Source organism: Schizosaccharomyces cryophilus, assembly GCF_000004155.1.
Source record: "Schizosaccharomyces cryophilus OY26 unplaced genomic scaffold supercont4.7, whole genome shotgun sequence".
Taxonomy (NCBI): Eukaryota; Fungi; Ascomycota; class Schizosaccharomycetes; order Schizosaccharomycetales; family Schizosaccharomycetaceae; genus Schizosaccharomyces; species Schizosaccharomyces cryophilus.
Genome location: NW_013185630.1, coordinates 133305 through 146799, shown reverse-complemented (window position 1 = coordinate 146799; position 13495 = coordinate 133305). Strand labels below are relative to the sequence as shown.

At 37.4% G+C, this 13495-nt stretch overlaps 6 protein-coding genes across 6 annotated transcripts; 3 read left to right on the top strand and 3 right to left on the bottom strand.

Annotated features, from left to right (window-relative positions):
* Nucleotides 1-11: 11 nt before the first annotated feature.
* On the top strand, nucleotides 12-1409 carry SPOG_03263 (U1 snRNP-associated protein Usp106). Its single transcript, XM_013169676.1, has one exon. It carries the CDS (start codon nucleotides 366-368, stop codon nucleotides 1149-1151), a length of 786 nt encoding a protein of 261 aa, XP_013025130.1. The 5' UTR covers nucleotides 12-365; the 3' UTR covers nucleotides 1152-1409.
* Nucleotides 1410-1527: 118 nt separating this feature from the next.
* Nucleotides 1528-3320, top strand: SPOG_03262 (RSC complex subunit Sfh1; the record flags this gene model as incomplete). The annotated part of the gene is made up of 2 exons (XM_013169675.1): nucleotides 1528-1557; nucleotides 1657-3320. The coding sequence occupies 2 exons, from the start codon at nucleotides 1528-1530 to the stop codon at nucleotides 2980-2982; spliced, it is 1356 nt and encodes a 451-aa protein (XP_013025129.1). The 3' UTR covers nucleotides 2983-3320.
* Nucleotides 3111-4168, bottom strand: SPOG_03261 (uncharacterized protein). Its single transcript, XM_013169674.1, has 2 exons — nucleotides 4013-4168; nucleotides 3111-3912 (listed from the first exon to the last, which is right to left on the bottom strand). Exon 2 carries the CDS (start codon nucleotides 3832-3834, stop codon nucleotides 3469-3471), a length of 366 nt encoding a protein of 121 aa, XP_013025128.1. The 5' UTR covers nucleotides 3835-3912; nucleotides 4013-4168; the 3' UTR covers nucleotides 3111-3468.
* SPOG_03260 (19S proteasome regulatory subunit) lies at nucleotides 4099-7135 on the bottom strand. The gene is made up of 3 exons (XM_013169673.1): nucleotides 6893-7135; nucleotides 6699-6783; nucleotides 4099-6564 (listed from the first exon to the last, which is right to left on the bottom strand). The coding sequence occupies exons 1-3, from the start codon at nucleotides 7129-7131 to the stop codon at nucleotides 5593-5595; spliced, it is 1296 nt and encodes a 431-aa protein (XP_013025127.1). The 5' UTR covers nucleotides 7132-7135; the 3' UTR covers nucleotides 4099-5592.
* An 881-nt stretch (nucleotides 7136-8016) lies between these two features.
* SPOG_03259 (MCM complex subunit Cdc21) lies at nucleotides 8017-11111 on the top strand. The gene is made up of 2 exons (XM_013169672.1): nucleotides 8017-8274; nucleotides 8318-11111. The coding sequence occupies exons 1-2, from the start codon at nucleotides 8112-8114 to the stop codon at nucleotides 10885-10887; spliced, it is 2733 nt and encodes a 910-aa protein (XP_013025126.1). The 5' UTR covers nucleotides 8017-8111; the 3' UTR covers nucleotides 10888-11111.
* Nucleotides 10975-13387, bottom strand: SPOG_03258 (NAD/NADH kinase). Its single transcript, XM_013169671.1, has one exon. The coding sequence runs from the start codon at nucleotides 12676-12678 to the stop codon at nucleotides 11317-11319; it is 1362 nt and encodes a 453-aa protein (XP_013025125.1). The 5' UTR covers nucleotides 12679-13387; the 3' UTR covers nucleotides 10975-11316.
* Nucleotides 13388-13495: the final 108 nt, after the last annotated feature.

Sequence of the window (13495 nt, the reverse complement as noted above, 5' to 3'; positions counted from 1 at the left end):
GCTTTCGATTTCACCAACTTCTTATAGTTGCCGCGTTGGATTTCTTTCTCGTTTTTCTTGCATAAACAACTATAATTATTAATTATTTATCTTGCAAACTAGCTTTTATTATTTCAGGGATTCATTTCTTGCTTCAGCATTCCTTGACAGAAAGAAACATCTGTGAACGTTTTAACGGCATTATTATATGAGACTCACGTTTTATTAAAAAAAGTTGAAAAAAAAACAATTTAATATTTCTTTAACTTTTGCATAGTCGAGTGGACAGGAACGGGGACTTAAAGAAAGAATTTAAAATAAAAGTTATTGTCGACACAGAATAGACTTGGATTGAATTTGACTATTGAGTTGATTTGAATTAAAGAATGGCTGCCGAACAAAGAAAAATCATTGAACAGCTTATGGGAAGTAACCTTTCCAATTTTACAAGTCGAGGCCAAGTTCACTTTACTGATCGCAAAGTATGCAGAAGTTTCTTATGTGGAATATGTCCTCATGATATTTTTACAAACACAAAAATGGATTTAGGCCCATGCCCCAAGATCCATAGTGACAAGCTGAAGTCAGACTATGAGCGAGCCAGCTACTCGCATAGTTATGGTTACGAATGGGACTATTTGGAAGATTTGGAACGACATGTAGATGAATGTAATCGAAGAATTGATATTGCTGAGGCAAGAAAGGAAAAAACCACAGAGGAAATTGAACGAACGGATGAACTGATGCGTGAAATTGCTCATACAGACCATTCCATCGAAGTTTTGATTGAGGAAATGAAAGCCTTATCGCAGAAAGGACGTGTCAACCAGACTATGAAACATTATATCGAGCTACGTCGTCTGAGAACTCATAGACAGGAGTTGCATCAAGAAGTGATATCTATGAATGAAGTCCCCAGTCAAGCTGGTACGACACATCAAAAGCTGCAAGTTTGTGATGTTTGTAGTGCATATCTGTCTCGATTGGATAATGATAGACGATTGGCAGATCATTTCTCTGGAAAGATGCATCTTGGATATGCAATGCTACGAAACCTGGCTAAGGATCTTCGTGACCAGTTAGAATTACAAACTTCTGATAAAAATGAAGAAGAAGGAGGACTGGAAGCTGAGAATCAAGAATATGGAGAACAACATTCAATGCTCACGTAACTTGATGATTCTCTCCTAGACACTGCTACATCTAATAGTATCTTCACGTTCCTACTAGTAGGGCCGTCCTAGTACCTATTATACATGATATTCTCTTGGTATACTTTATGGATAATATAGGCATGCATCTTTCCTTCGTTTTCTCCTTTAGACATACTCCGAAGTTTATTTTATTTTTCTAATATTTAGGGTTTTGATTTTTTTTAAAAAAAAGTAGAAATTTATTCATGGCAAATATGAAATAGGATCAATGATGCATTCACACCTTGTGAAAACTCCTACCAAATGTGTACACATAAAAGTTCAGAAATTTTTAGCTTTCAATTCTTTTAGTCATTAAGTTTAATTAAGGGCTGTGAGAATACAACGGTCATATATGAACGATGGAGTACGGGCCACATGGACAGTAAGACAGCATCAAAACAATTAATGGGATAAATTGCAAATTAGGAAAAAAAGGTTTAAATAGTTTTTCTTTTTCGTAAAATGTATTCGATCGACTCAGATTGATGTACTCTGGAAGACAGTTTTAACCCTAAGCATACCACAAAATCTCATCAACTTGATGAATCAAGCTTGCAAAACCACATACCATGCTCGACTTCGAACGGGGAATACTTCTATATTACAAAAAAATGTTACGGTCTCAACACGGTCACATACCTCGTATACAGGGCGAAATTCTCTTCGAAATGTACCAGTAGTTAATTACGCGGCTTTTGAGCAAGGTGATGACTTCGAGCTTCCTTCTGAGCCTTCAGGAAAGGAAGAAGAAGAGGAAAATTTCAAGGTAGATGAAGAAGGTTTCCCAATTGAACGTCCTAAAGGAAAAAGAATTGTTCCGAAATTTGCAACAAAAACAAGACATACATACTTCACAGATGAACAACTACGCTTTGCTGCTGAAGAAAGGGATGTCTATGTTCCAATACGACTAGATATTGAATTGACAAATGACTTTCGGTTGAGGGATACGTTTTTGTGGAACATGAATGAACAGGTGATGACACCGGATACGTTTGCTCAAATTCTATGTATGGATTTAGACATTCCAGCAAATTCATTTGGACCTCAAATTAGTTCAAGCATTCGGACGCAGATTGAAGAATATGCACCCGTAGCTGAAGTACCTATGCCTCAAGGGCAGGAAATGCTGGTCGTGTTTAATATTCAACTACAGCTGTCGCAGCATGCATACAATGATCAGGTTGAATGGAATTTAACAAGTAATTTGACACCAGAGGACTTTAGCACCCAAACTTGTAGTGACCTTGGACTGGCAGGTGAGTTCCGGCCCGAAATGGCACATGCAATCCATGAAAATTTACTTAAGTTGAAAAAAGATGCATGTGAAGGAGATTTACCGGATTATGATAACGATTCCGTGCCTGGAGCGATGGCTGGACCTCGTCAGGACATGGCTACAATGGGAGCCTTATGGCAACCTACGTTGGAAACAGTAAGTTTGGAAGAAGCAAAACGAAATGAAACCAACAAAGAAAATATGATTCGACAATGGAGAAGAGATGCTTCGAAGTTTGGCGGAAATGCGGCAGATGTTTCAGCGGAGCGTTGGAGAGCAGCAGCTACTGGAAGTATGGTTGCTCAGACGGCTACGACAAATCTTCCTAGCGCCTCTGTTTCTGATGCGCAGACTCTGTTGGACCAAGAGCGACCACGTTGGCGATGTAGATGGTGCAATGTTTTGGGAACAGGAACTTTTTGCGTGCGTCGTGGCCCGGAAGGAAACAAGTCGCTGTGTAATGCCTGTGGTGTTGCTTATGCTCGTACAGGACAGTTACCATACTGGAGAAAAGGATTGTATACATAGAGTTTCTATAAGGTAGATCGCTATTTCTGCTGCTATATCTCCTCCTTCTCCTCTTATTACTACTACTGCTACTGCTACTGCTACTGCTAGTCTGGTATAAGTAGATCTTCCAAAAAAGAATTTAATAGATAAAAAAGTAGAAGGATTATAGGCAAAAGAAAAGAAGCGAAAGGTGGATAACTTAATATGTGATCACCTGTTTTACTGGATGTGGATCCATGACGAATAACTTTTGTTAATTAATTATTGGTGGAATGAATGAATGAACTATTAGAGCTGCTGTATGTGGAAAAGTATATGAGATGAGATTATATACGTTATTGAATATTTCTTGAGTGTATCATTCGTTAATTTTTTGTTAAAACGTTCACATCAAAAGGTCCTTTCATTATTCCATAGCTAAAAAAGGAGTTCAATCATAATTCTTCATAAACATAACATCGTAGCGCAAAGACTTACAAAGAAAAAATTAGGCGGCAGCAATCTTTATAATTCATCGACCGAAGGAGGACTCTTTCTGTCGTTGACGGATATATTTTCAGAACGTTGATGCTTGCTCTTGATGGCAGTCTCTCGCTCTAGTTCTTCGATGGGCGTATTATCCCAATCGGAGCGAACATAAGCCTCTGAATCGGTAGTATTATCACGACTAGCATTATCTTTTGGAGAAATTGCGTCCTCTTCAGCGGGTATGCGATGAAGAGGCTGATCACTGCCTGATGTTGTGGAATTATTTGAATACCAGCGATTTGGTAAGGCACTACTTTCGAACAATGGATTTGTGCGTAAGACGTTACGACACGATTTGCTGAGAGGAAAGCTCTTGAAAGTGGTAAGACGTTGAGAAAACATGTTGTATCACAATAAATGCTAAGAAACAACCACGTAGAGGAGAAATTCACACAAACACAAAGCAAAGAATTGTATAATCTAATCCCTAGTTAGTGACTTGAAGCAAGTTCCTACAACTGAAGAGCGAAGCAAAATCTGACTACTTTTGTCAACGTTTCATTAGTTTTTTTCTTCATACCTGTGAATAAATTGAGTCCGCTAACGGGTGATTGAGTTGACTCTATCCTTGGGTTCAGTTCCTAAGTAATGGGAAAAGTTAAGGAAACAAAGCTGGAAAAGCGAGCCTTTTCTATCTGCGTAACTGGCTACGGAAGATGACACACATTGGTGAGCCTTATTTCCATAAAATGATTCACAGATAGTTTATTTGACGATTTCACTGTCTAGGGTGATTTCATACTGAGCAAAGTTGCTACTTGAATCGCGATTTAGAGTAGCTTAGTGAACTGAAACTGTTAGATGTGGCGATCCAAAAAGCAGCAAATATTCTTAAAAAAGAAATAAATATTCATCAAAAAAAAAAGAAATTCCTGTAAAATGCCTTTTGCTTTTGTCCTTCTCTGATGTCATTTCCCGTTATCATTCGAAACATTGTTGATTAACGATACGGGAAGTGTAAGACCGTAGGTTTCAGGAGAACGTAATTTGATTTTCATAGGTCATTACAATTCGCTAAAAATATATGCACTGTTGCACTGTAGCTTGGTAATTCTTTTTATGGGTTCTATCTTCCAAACCTATCAATCCCATATGAAATGGATATAGATTCTTTTTATGGAACAAAATAAACAGAAAGTTTCATCTTAGGCGACTTAAAGAATGTATTATTTTCAAGGACAACTGAGTTGGTGAAATGGTTTCCTTCAAAAAAACAAGGATCAAACGAACCTCAAATTCCTCACTGCATTGCACTAATAAACAAGGTGCTGGCATATGAAATGGAATACAATATTAGGTTGAAGACTTGAGACATTCAGGGTTTGAATTTCTTTTTTTTTTCTGTTCCTATCCTTGAAATTTGCTACTTCGGTTGTTCCTTTATGGACCACTCTTGTAAGAAAACGAAAAAGTTTCAAGATATCAAGAGAGAATACTTATTGCCAGTTAGCGTAGTTAGCGTCAAAAACCCAAAAACAGTATTTCGAAAGAATTTCATCTCCAAAATAAACAGTGAAAAGGCTTCACTGAAAGAGTTTTGTGCTGCAATATTCGATTCCCATACTCTTAGACTTATTATTGATTATCATTGACAACCACCAAAAATACACAGTAGTTCAAATCTTCTTTTTGTTAAGAATTGAAGCAAATTATTCAAGGAATTTTTCGTTTCTATAGTGAGAATGTCATGAAATTGTTGTCGATAAAAGTAATGTTTTTTATATTCAAAGAAGATACCTGCAATCTTGATTTTTCTGCAGAAATGAAATTCCACATTTTCCTATAAAATGGAAAACAATCATACGACAGTAAGAAATAGGAGTAAGGAATAGAAAATAAGTTTTGCTAAAATGCAATAGCGGGAACCCAAACGCATACATACGCTATATACAAGGTAAATATACATACTTGTAAGAATAAGGATAACTATACAAGAGTATATTGTCATAGAAGCAAAGCTAGAGTTTTAAAAGTTCTGTGGGAATACATAACCAAATTTGATAAGTGCCTGTTTGAAAGACGACTTATTACCCCAAAACTATCCATCGCATGGACATATAGATAAACGTTACAAGCGAATCGTCATACAAAAATCATTGATTAAGATCTCTCTTCCATTTCCAAGTCCTGGTCTTGGTTACGATCGCCACCCCCTTCACTATCACCAATGCTATTTCCATCTTCATCTGTGTGGGTTATACGAGTAATTACAATTACACCTTCAGCGACCATGCGATCATAAATCGATTTCAAAAGCTCCTGAAGCCCATTAGGACCAGAAATTTGATCGGATGAAATTTGCAAACGCGAACGCAAAGACTCAAACTCTGGTTTTACAATTGCATGTTGTAAAGAAGAGAAATGCTTATAAAAATCGCGATTTTGTGACAATTCATCTTTCCTAGAATCCCGTATAAGCTCTGGAGGAGCATGAGGGAACAACTTAGGAGAGATTCTTGGGTGTGTAACCACCCGATACATCTCATCATCCATTGCAAAAGGTTCAACCGGAGTCGTACTATTCTCTACAGAACCAGATAATTGTTCAAGCATGTCTAATGTTTGAGAACGAGAGTAATCTTCATTCACATCAAATGCAGGTCCCGAGGTATCCTCCATGCTTGAAGCTGTTTCGCCTTCTCTTCGTGGTTCAGTAGCAGAGTCATTAGTAGGTTGGAGTTGATTCACAGATTCATTCATTGGCGAAAATCGAGGCAGAAACCCAGGTGCTTCAGCAGTAGGCGATAACACCTCCCAGTTGAAATCCTGAAGAGAATCTTGACTAGTAGCACCAAATAGCTGTAAAAATTGGTTTGCAGACGAAGTGTCATCCATACTACGACTACGGCTGGATGCATTATTTCTAGCATTAATGCTTCTAGTAACATTGGAAGGATCAGCAATCAATTGGTTTACTAATGAAACCGTTTCTTCATCTTTTTCATCACTATATTCTTGCATCCAATAAAAATGAATTTGAGATGATGATTTAAATCTCAGAGCATATACACGACCCGTGGTACATTGATCAATTTTTATGAAATCGGCCTCATCCGGAAATATAATAAAATCCTAACCCAACAACTGTTAATAATTACCATAGACACAATTAAGCAACTTGAACCCTCCAGAGTGCACATTCTATAAAAGTTCAGTTGAAAATAATTAATACTGGAAATATCATTCCGTATCGCATTCTTCCTTACATCTTCTATATCCGTAGAGTTTCTAGATCTCTCTTTCCAATAAAAATGAAGCAATTCATCTGTCTCTAGCTGTAGGTATAGGATACTGATGGACTATTAGTATCGTACTTATAAATGACGATGCTGGCAAAACACAAAAATACACAGAACAAAGATAAATTCATCTTCAACTGCTTTTTTGTCAGTGTCCTTACCCTTTACGATGATCTGCTTGCAGGATTTTTGTACCAGGTTTGCGATTTAACTTGCCAGCTTTCATGCTGATAATTCCATATTTTCTTGTCTCTGCTTGATCATTCCTAACTCTTCCAAAAACACTTTCCATCTTTGGTTTTGATATCAAATATATTTTTTTGTCTGTCAATATTTGTTTTGTTGAGGTTTCGCAGGTGTTGGCTTTTGGGTATTCCAAAAACATTGAGCATGGAGGCATGTATTGACCACGAAAGTACATTCGTTGAACTACATTGCTAAATGTATCTAAATATATATTTCTATGGTTATATTTAACTATCTATGGTATTCTTCTTTTCGACTCTTTGATGTCTCGAGTTGGGTCCAAAAGGAACAGGTTTCAGCTATAAAAATATAGAAGCCGTTAAGTTATTAAAGGAGATTCTACTGGATTTGATGCTCTTAAACAGAAGGCGGATATTTGAATCCAACTGTTACGAAAGTGCCTTTTCATAGAGGCAAAGAAGCGATCCTAATACAGGCTTGTTGGTCAAGTCGATGAGTCAAAGACTATTGATTACTTAATAGTTAAGAGCAAATTGCTTTCAAGATACATTCTGTCTCTGGGTTTCACTCTACTTACTTTACTTCGCTTCACAATGATGCTGTTCCCATTATTAAGGCTTGCCACGGCATTAAGGAATACTCATAAAGGACTATGTGTACTCAAACTTTTCTCAGACGCATAATGAAACTTTCACTCTAACCTTTCTTACTCTGCAGCTTGTCAGACTTGAGTACAACTGTCTTTGTTTACTAATACATAAACATTAGCAGAAAGAAAGAAAGAAATTAAAATAACAGAAAAATTTCTTTTAGTACTATTTATTTTATGAATTCACGAAAATCCTTTGAAGCTTTTCTATTAGGTGTTCATTATGAAGCATTTGAATAGCATTTCGAATTATTCCCAAGTCTGGAAAGAAATGTGTTCAGCTTGAAATAGTAGTTTTACTTAAATTAATACAAGAAATTTATATCTCTGAGCGTTACTATTCCATTTGCTATAACCTTTTCTTGTATATTTCAGCTAAAACGAATAACCTGCATGTCAAAAAAATTTTTTTTTTGAAATGAAATTTATGCTTGAACAAAGCAAAGACCATTCACACGTCTATTAACTTCATAATTGATTCTTTTCATCGCTTTTGTTGACATTCCTTTCTATCCACTACCAACATGTCCTCGAGCCAGCAAAGCAACCAGGGCAGAGGAGCAACAACCCCCAAACGAGCTAATAGCTCTTCTAGGGAAGCAATGGACTCATCTCCACTGTTTTTTCCAACTTCCTCCCCCGGTTCTACTCAGCATACAACTCCTAAAACCAAAACGCGTACATCTCGTAAGTCTTTATTTTTCTGCCCGGAAACCTAACATAGCTTTAGTCGCTTCCTCTCCTTTATTATTTGAATCTAGTTCACCTGCTCCTCAGGCTCCTCATAGCTCTCGTTCTATCCCTCTTTCTCAGCATAATGATTTATTTTTAGCTGGGAGCTCACAGCGAACTCCTAAATCTTCAAGGCGTGGTGATATTCATTCTAGTATACACTTGAAAACGCCTTCCAGAAGAGAAGTTGATCCTCAGAAAATTGGAGCTGCTACTCCTAGCAGTCTGCTGTTCTCGGGTTCAGATGCTTTAACATTCAGTCAAGCCCAACCTACCAGTGAAGCCAACGATGATACCATTCGTGTCATTTGGGGAACAAATGTCTCAATTCAAGAAAGTATTGCTTCTTTTCAGGGGTTTCTGCGCGGGTTCAAGAAAAAGTACCGACCTGAATACAGAAACGATCCCATGCCTCCTCCTGATGCTGAACAAGCTGTTTATATAGAAGCTCTTAGAAATATGCGTATTATAGGTTTGGATATTCTCAATTTGGACGTGCAGGATTTGAGACATTATCCTCCTACGAAAAAGCTTTATAATCAGTTATACTCTTATCCTCAGGAAATTATTCCAATTATGGATCAGACTATTAAAGATGTAATGCTTGATTTATTAGGAACCAATCCCCCTGAAGATATATTAAATGACATTGAACTAAGGATCTACAAAATCCGACCGTTTAATTTGGAACGAACCATTAATATGCGCGATTTAAATCCTGGTGACATCGATAAATTGATATCTGTTAAGGGTTTGGTAATACGATGCACCCCTGTAATTCCTGACATGAAACAAGCTTTTTTCCGATGCTCGGTTTGCGGACACAGTGTCACAGTGGAAATCGATCGAGGTCGCATTGCGGAGCCAGTGAAATGTCCAAGAGAAATCTGTGGTGTTACAAATTCTATGCAGTTGATTCATAACCGCTCAGAATTTGCTGATAAGCAGGTCATCAAATTACAAGAGACGCCTGATGTTGTCCCAGATGGTCAGACACCACATTCTGTTAGCCTTTGCGTCTACGATGAACTCGTAGATTCTACTAAAGCCGGTGACCGTATAGAAATCACAGGTATATTTCGTTGTGTCCCCATTCGAATGAATCCTCGTCAACGAACAATAAAGTCTCTTTTTAAAACATATGTAGACGTCGTCCATATCAAAAAGCAAGATCGGAGGCGCTTAGGTACTGATCCTTCTACTTTGGAAAACGACTTAGCCGAAGACACAGCTGCACAAATTGACGACGTCCGTAGAATTACCGATGAAGAAGTTGAGAATATTAAGAAGGTCTCTGAACGACCGGATTTGTATGACTTACTCTCTCGTTCACTGGCCCCAAGTATTTATGAAATGGAAGATGTAAAGAAAGGTATATTACTACAGCTCTTTGGAGGTACAAACAAAAGTTTTCAAAAGGGTGCCAGTCCTAGATATCGAGGTGATATCAATATTTTAATGTGTGGTGACCCTTCAACTTCCAAATCTCAAATCCTTCAGTATGTTCATAAAATTGCACCTCGGGGTGTCTATACTAGCGGTAAAGGTTCTTCAGCTGTTGGTTTGACGGCTTATATTACTCGCGACCAAGATACAAAACAACTAGTCTTAGAAAGCGGTGCCTTGGTGCTTTCTGATGGCGGTATATGTTGCATTGACGAGTTTGACAAAATGTCAGATTCAACACGTTCCATTCTTCACGAGGTTATGGAGCAACAGACGGTTACCGTCGCTAAAGCAGGTATCATTACCACTCTCAATGCCAGAACGTCAATTTTGGCAAGTGCGAATCCAATAGGAAGTAAATATAGTCCTGAACTTCCGGTCACAAAAAATATTGACTTACCTCCCACATTGCTTTCAAGATTCGATTTGGTTTATTTGATTTTAGACCGAGTGGATGAATCTTTAGACAGAAAACTCGCTAATCATATTGTCTCAATGTATATGGAGGATACTCCACAGAATGCTACGGAATTTGAAGTATTATCTATCGAGTTTCTTACGAGTTATATTACCTATGCTCGCAATTGCGTACATCCGATTATCACAGAAGAAGCATCAAAAGAACTTGTTAACGCCTATGTTGATATGAGGAAACTTGGAGAAGACGTACGTGCTTCAGAAAAACGTATTACAGCTACCACTAGGCAACTGGAATCCATGATCCGTTTATCTGAAGCGCACGCCAAGATGCATCTTCGTGAAACGGTCGAGGTCGAAGATGTTCGGGAAGCTACTCGTTTAATTAAGACTGCTATAAAAGACTATGCTACCGATCCTGCTACAGGAAAAATTTCTCTTGACCTTATATACGTTAATGAAAGAGAAACACTTGTTTCTGAAGATATGGTTCGAGAACTGAGTAGTTTGGTCTCTACACTAACTGCAGGAGGCAAAACGATTATGGTTAGTCAATTATTAACTCGATTTCGCGAGCAAAGTACTACACATGTTGATGCTTCTGAGTTTGAAACCTCACTGGCAGCATTAGAAAAGAGAGGTCAATTGAAAGTGATAACGAGCGCTGGACATCGTCTAGTAAGACCGATTGCTCAAATTGAGTGATCAATTAAGCATGACATCCTTAAGCTGGTATTATGGATGAACCCCTTTTATAGAATTTACTGATATAATCACCGTACGATGTGGATTCTTATTTATATTTATTAAGAATTTGTTACAACTGAAAAAAGAACATTGGAAACTAGTATGTAATTAATTAAAATTTATTTTGTAAAAGCAGCATAGAACTATAAGTTAATTTAGATAGGATAGAAAATCATTAGGGATCTGTTCACAAGAAAAAACTTTAAACCAAAACCTGTCGACAACCAAAAGGGGACCCAAGAAAAGAGAGGAATATATACATAAATAATACAAAGGCTGGTACATGTAAAAATTCGTAGATCATCACATCCTCATAACGAATGAGGTACACAAACACGAAAAGGAAGGTCCAAAGGTACCTTTCCAAAACAAAGTAGAAGATTCAGTCTACAAATTTTCGGTAGATTCACGGTTATAGGAATTCTCAGTGATATCAAACTTATCATCATGCATGTCTTTACTAAACACCGTACTTTGTTTTCTAGAGAAAGGTTTTTGTCTTTCTCGCACATTCCATCGCAATTTATCTTCAAGAACCTTTGTCCATTGCTTATGTGGGTTTTGAATCGTGGTGAAAGGATATTGTGAAGTCACGATGGACAAGTAATCACCGGGGGTTATTTCTGTTTTGCTGTGACCATCGACAGAGAAGAAAGCAGTAGCCCGAGAATCCAAGGGAACTTCAATGTTTATAACTGAATAATCAGGAAGGATCACTGGCCGGAAAGATAGACAGTGAGGACAAATAGGAGTAATCAAAATAGCGTTTAAGTTAGGATGGACAAGAGAGCCACCGGCATTCATAGACATATTAGTCGAACCGGTTGGAGTAGAGACGATTAACCCATCAGCTTGAACGATCGTCATTAACTCTGAGTTGTTGTAAAGGTTCAGGTTACTGATGTAAGGATGCTCACCGCGTGAGACCTGAACCTCATTTAGAACATAACTGGTAGATATGTGAGAGTACTGTTTTGTTTCTGAATCATACTTGTGATACGAACATTCCAGTCGAGAAGAAAAGCGTAAAGAAACACTGCTGCTAAGCATGTGGTGAATATGCTCTTTATATTCGGTAACGGGAAAATGAGTCAAGAATCCAGGAATATCAGAGTCTGAGAAAGTCAAGACAGGAGGACAATGTTTTTGAAATAACCAAGAGGTATACAAAACAGTTGTATTATCGCCAATAGTGATGACCATATCAAACTTTGTTGGTTTCACTAGGCAAATAAAAGGCGTCCAATAACCGATTCTGTCTTCGTGCAGCTCCAAATCATGCAGGATATCGCTTGCGGAAAACCGTTTGGAGTTTGCTAATCGTTTGTCTACATACACTTTTGAGTCAGGAGAGGTTGAAGAAAGCAAGTATTTCGTAATATCTGCGGTGAAATATACCAACGAATGGTTCCTTGGTTTGGTGACAATGATAATATTTTTTGGATCCCCAGAAAATATACCATTGATAGCTTCACTGTACATAGATTTCAATCTCATAACATTTTCTATACGAGAGTAACAATCTTCGTTATTGATTTGTTGTGTGAAGCTGCGGAAGTCAGTAATGTCCAGGCTCTGCGTATTTCCACTACTAAACTCGTCCACGGGAGTATTTAATCCAGACAAGTCAAAGTTTGCAGGACTTTGCAAACCTTCATTGCTTCTCTGACGAAAATGTAAGTTTTTCATTTTAATCTTGTTCAGTTCCTCCAACGCACGATCCCCTCGAATGTCAGAAAATTCAGACATGTTCGTAAGATGTCTCGAGTTCCAAAATTAGACCTACTTTTCCAAGCCCTTAATTTATCTACAAATTCAGTAAGAATTTCACAAAAACAGCCCTCAAATTTTGTCTAAATATACGCTTTTCTTAGATATACGCTGTGTTGTTTTTACCATGTGCATACGTATGAATTTGCTCTCTCTATATAATGGGTAACATTGTAACCCGGAGCATTAAGTCGTAGTTATTATTGTTGACTTTTACTATATACGAAAGGATGTAAATATGAACGAAAAAAATACCAAGAAAAGTTTTTCATTAACATTTTTGGCATATCTTGTGATTTAAGAACAAAATTGTAAAAGAGAGCGTGAAGTGTGAAGTATTGAGGAAATTCTGAAAAACATGGATTCAATTGTAAAAAAATAAAGGTAATGAAGTCGAAACGCGTTCAGCCAGACGGTTTTATCTTTTTTTTTCTCATTTACACGTAAATCTGCTGAAAAACGGTCTAAGAAAAGGTAATTTACGTGTATTCTCTATTGACTATGCATTGGTATATGTTGTATGCTGGTTTCGTTAGTTGGAACGATTGAAGTTATTGTTTTCATATACTAAAATGCCAATTGTCATTCAATTATAAGAATTTACGCCGTAATTGCAATTTCTTGCTCAAACAGAATTTCAGCGTTGAGAGAGCTAGCTGCCATTTGGTAAAGATGAGCTCATCTTTCAATTTAAAACAAAATCAGCAAAAATACAGTCAATGGATTCACTCCAGGAGTAAAATTACCTTCAAAGCTTACAATTTCTGTCTAATTATCCTGGATCTACGGAAACTTT

Excerpts from the sequence above, each read along its gene's own strand:
- SPOG_03258 (XM_013169671.1), bottom strand. The coding sequence starts at position 12,678 with ATGTCTGAATTTTCTGACATTCGAGGGGATCGTGCGTTGGAGGAACTG.
- SPOG_03263 (XM_013169676.1), top strand. The coding sequence starts at position 366 with ATGGCTGCCGAACAAAGAAAAATCATTGAACAGCTTATGGGAAGTAAC.
- SPOG_03259 (XM_013169672.1), top strand. The coding sequence starts at position 8,112 with ATGTCCTCGAGCCAGCAAAGCAACCAGGGCAGAGGAGCAACAACCCCC. Across the intron at positions 8,275-8,317 it reads AACCAAAACGCGTACATCTC|TCGCTTCCTCTCCTTTATTA; the intron begins GTAAGTCTTTAT and ends ACATAGCTTTAG.
- SPOG_03261 (XM_013169674.1), bottom strand. The coding sequence starts at position 3,834 with ATGTTTTCTCAACGTCTTACCACTTTCAAGAGCTTTCCTCTCAGCAAA.
- SPOG_03260 (XM_013169673.1), bottom strand. The coding sequence starts at position 7,131 with ATGCCTCCATGCTCAATGTTTTTGGAATACCCAAAAGCCAACACCTGC. Across the intron at positions 6,784-6,892 it reads CAAGCAGATCATCGTAAAGG|TATCCTATACCTACAGCTAG; the intron begins GTAAGGACACTG and ends ATAGTCCATCAG. Across the intron at positions 6,565-6,698 it reads ACTCTACGGATATAGAAGAT|GATTTTATTATATTTCCGGA; the intron begins GTAAGGAAGAAT and ends TTGTTGGGTTAG.